Source organism: Monodon monoceros, unplaced genomic scaffold (assembly GCF_005190385.1).
Source record: "Monodon monoceros isolate NGI ecotype Baffin Bay Population unplaced genomic scaffold, NGI_Narwhal_1 Contig7007_ctg1, whole genome shotgun sequence".
Taxonomy (NCBI): domain Eukaryota; kingdom Metazoa; phylum Chordata; class Mammalia; order Artiodactyla; family Monodontidae; genus Monodon; species Monodon monoceros.
The window spans coordinates 7,240-9,549 of NW_021702655.1; the positions used below are offsets into that span (position 1 = coordinate 7,240).

The following is a 2,310-nucleotide window of genomic DNA, read 5'->3' on the forward strand; positions in this document are numbered from 1 at the left end:
GCTAAAGTAAGAGTCTAGATGAGAATGGCTTTCCTTATCAATTAAGACTTGGACTATATAGGGAAGATGGTGGGGATAACCTGGAGGGATAACTTGAGGTGTTTCAATAAGTACTTCTTTATTATTGTAACTTTATTTATGTAACTTGTTTATTATTGTAACTTGTAAGATTAACCACAAATGGGTTGAGCCCAGTTGAACTGAACTTTGAGCCCACATGGCCTAGCCTTTAAAAGAATGCTGGCAATAATATCCTCTACTCACTTCCCCTTATAAGAGGTTGTTCCCCATCTTGAAAACATATGTTATCATGTCTGGTCAAGTGCCATTATTGGTTTTGAAGGCCTAATAGATTAAAAGAAAGGCAGGACTCTATTAGTGCCAGAAACACAAGCTAAATCTTTTATTAGATTCTAAAGGAGAAAAGTGGAGAATGAAAATACTTCAGTAAAAATCTGTCACCCGTCTTAGAGAACCAGCTTTGGCATTCATCGCCCCCCAGTCAAGATATCTCCTGTACTCCCCTGGCCTCAGGAGGTACTGCCTTCCCCTGTAGTTGGGCAGCTCGTAAAGGACCCAGGAGCCCTCCAGCACATTGAGGGAGTGGATCTCATTGAGGTGGAAGCGGTCCTGAAGAGAGAGACAATCGTCTGTGATCTCTGACATTTGTCCTCTGAAGTCATCTCTCTCATAGATTCTCATTCTGAAAGTGCCGGAGTGCTAGGGTGGCAGACAGAGAAGAAAAAGTAAGTGAACACAAATAGAGAGAAATTAAAGTTCCCTTAGTCCAAGTCTGCTTTCACCACAACCATGTCGCAGAGTTAAGGAGCCTTCCTGGTCTCCAACGCCCACCCGTGAATCTCACGGTGGATGGGCTAAGCTAGGAACAGAACTTAGCAGCTCTTCAACTGCTATGCACCAGCCTGTGTCCTTGGGAATTTAGGTTTGTCTACAATAAAATTGATCATTTTAGTGCTTCTTATTAGAGAACGTCCCTCTCAAAGGAGAAAAGTGAGCATCATTGGAAAGTGAATCCTCATTTGATATATTACCCTTGTTATAAAGGAATCAACATTTAGCTATTTTCTGTAAGACTAATGTTTTGGTTTTCATGCATACTATGGATTATTAAGCCCTTGCAAAAAAGTAAGATGACACATCTTCCCTACCTCCATTTTCATAACTTCATTTTCAGTTCAAATTTCCACCTATGTGACTCTTAAACTTCCTTTCTGGCCTCCTACCCTTCACTTCCTCATTCCCTCAGCAGCAGGAATGGTCTTCTTGCAGCTCTGTTTGGATGACACCATATCTCATGCTCCCGCACTTCTACACATTCTTCTAAGAACTCTGCCATCACTCTCTAGGAAAGACTGAATCTCAAACTTTAGTTTTGGATGTGGCCTTTCCTCTAATTTCTACCTCTAGGTGAGCTAATATGTACTGCCTACAAAATCAGAATAGAAGCCAGGGTGCCTGTCTTCTCTAGGAGGATAATCAATTAGAAAAGTAAGCCAAAGCAAGCAAAAGTATTTTTATCAATTAAACAGAACCAGATTGTATTTATAAGTTGTGATATATTGGATTTCTGCGTTGATATGGCTTGCAATGACCACTTTTAGAAATTATATCTTGGAGTGGGAGTTTAGGGTTAGCAGAGACAAACTGTTATATATAGGATGGATAAACAACAAGGTCCTACTGTATAGCCCAGAGAACCATAATCACTTTCTGGTGAAAAACCGTAATGGAAAAGAATATAATAAAAAGAATGTATGTATGTATACCTGAATCACTTTGCTGTACAGCAGACATTAACAGAACACTGTAAATCAACTATACTTCAATACAAAAAAAAAGAAATTATATCTCGAACAGATGATAACTTCAGTCTCTTCTATGTTCTGCTTTTTGTTAATGAGTCTTTTCATTTTTGATTCCGTTTAAAACATGAAACCCTGGGAATATGTGATTTTAAAAAAACCACCAGAGTTCATGAAGAATGGCTTGCTATCTGGGACACCCTTCTAGAATGGACTGCATGCACTGGGCTCACTCCCCCTTTCTGCTCTCCAGTTGGAACCGTTTGGTTGAAGGATGACAGTTTTTAATGGCTTTGATTTCCAAAGAGAGGAAGGCAAAGACAGAGCCACACTCACTGTGGGGATGAGGCGGCAGGAGCGGATGGAGTCGTTGAAGCCCATCCACTGCTGGTAGTCGGGGTAGTCGCCGCGCCGCAGGAAGTACTGGTGGCCCTGGTAGTTGGGGCGCTCGTAGAGCATCCAGCAGCCGCTGTCCACCCGGATGGAG

The 2,310-nt window shown here is 41.5% G+C and overlaps 1 protein-coding gene across 1 annotated transcript; it reads right to left on the minus strand.

Moving 5' to 3' along the window:
- Window positions 1-379: 379 nt before the first annotated feature.
- Window positions 380-2,304, minus strand: LOC114891063 (gamma-crystallin B-like). The gene is made up of 2 exons (XM_029215103.1): window positions 2,160-2,304; window positions 380-720 (listed from the first exon to the last, which is right to left on the minus strand). The coding sequence occupies exons 1-2, from the start codon at window positions 2,280-2,282 to the stop codon at window positions 445-447; spliced, it is 399 nt and encodes a 132-aa protein (XP_029070936.1). The 5' UTR covers window positions 2,283-2,304; the 3' UTR covers window positions 380-444.
- Window positions 2,305-2,310: the final 6 nt, after the last annotated feature.

Bases quoted from the DNA above. Each gene is read 5' to 3' on its own strand.
- LOC114891063 (XM_029215103.1), bottom strand. From the start codon at position 2,282: ATGCTCTACGAGCGCCCCAACTACCAGGGCCACCAGTACTTCCTGCGG. The intron at 721-2,159 runs GTGAGTGTGGCT...CTGCCACCCTAG, and splicing joins CCTGCCGCCTCATCCCCACA to CACTCCGGCACTTTCAGAAT.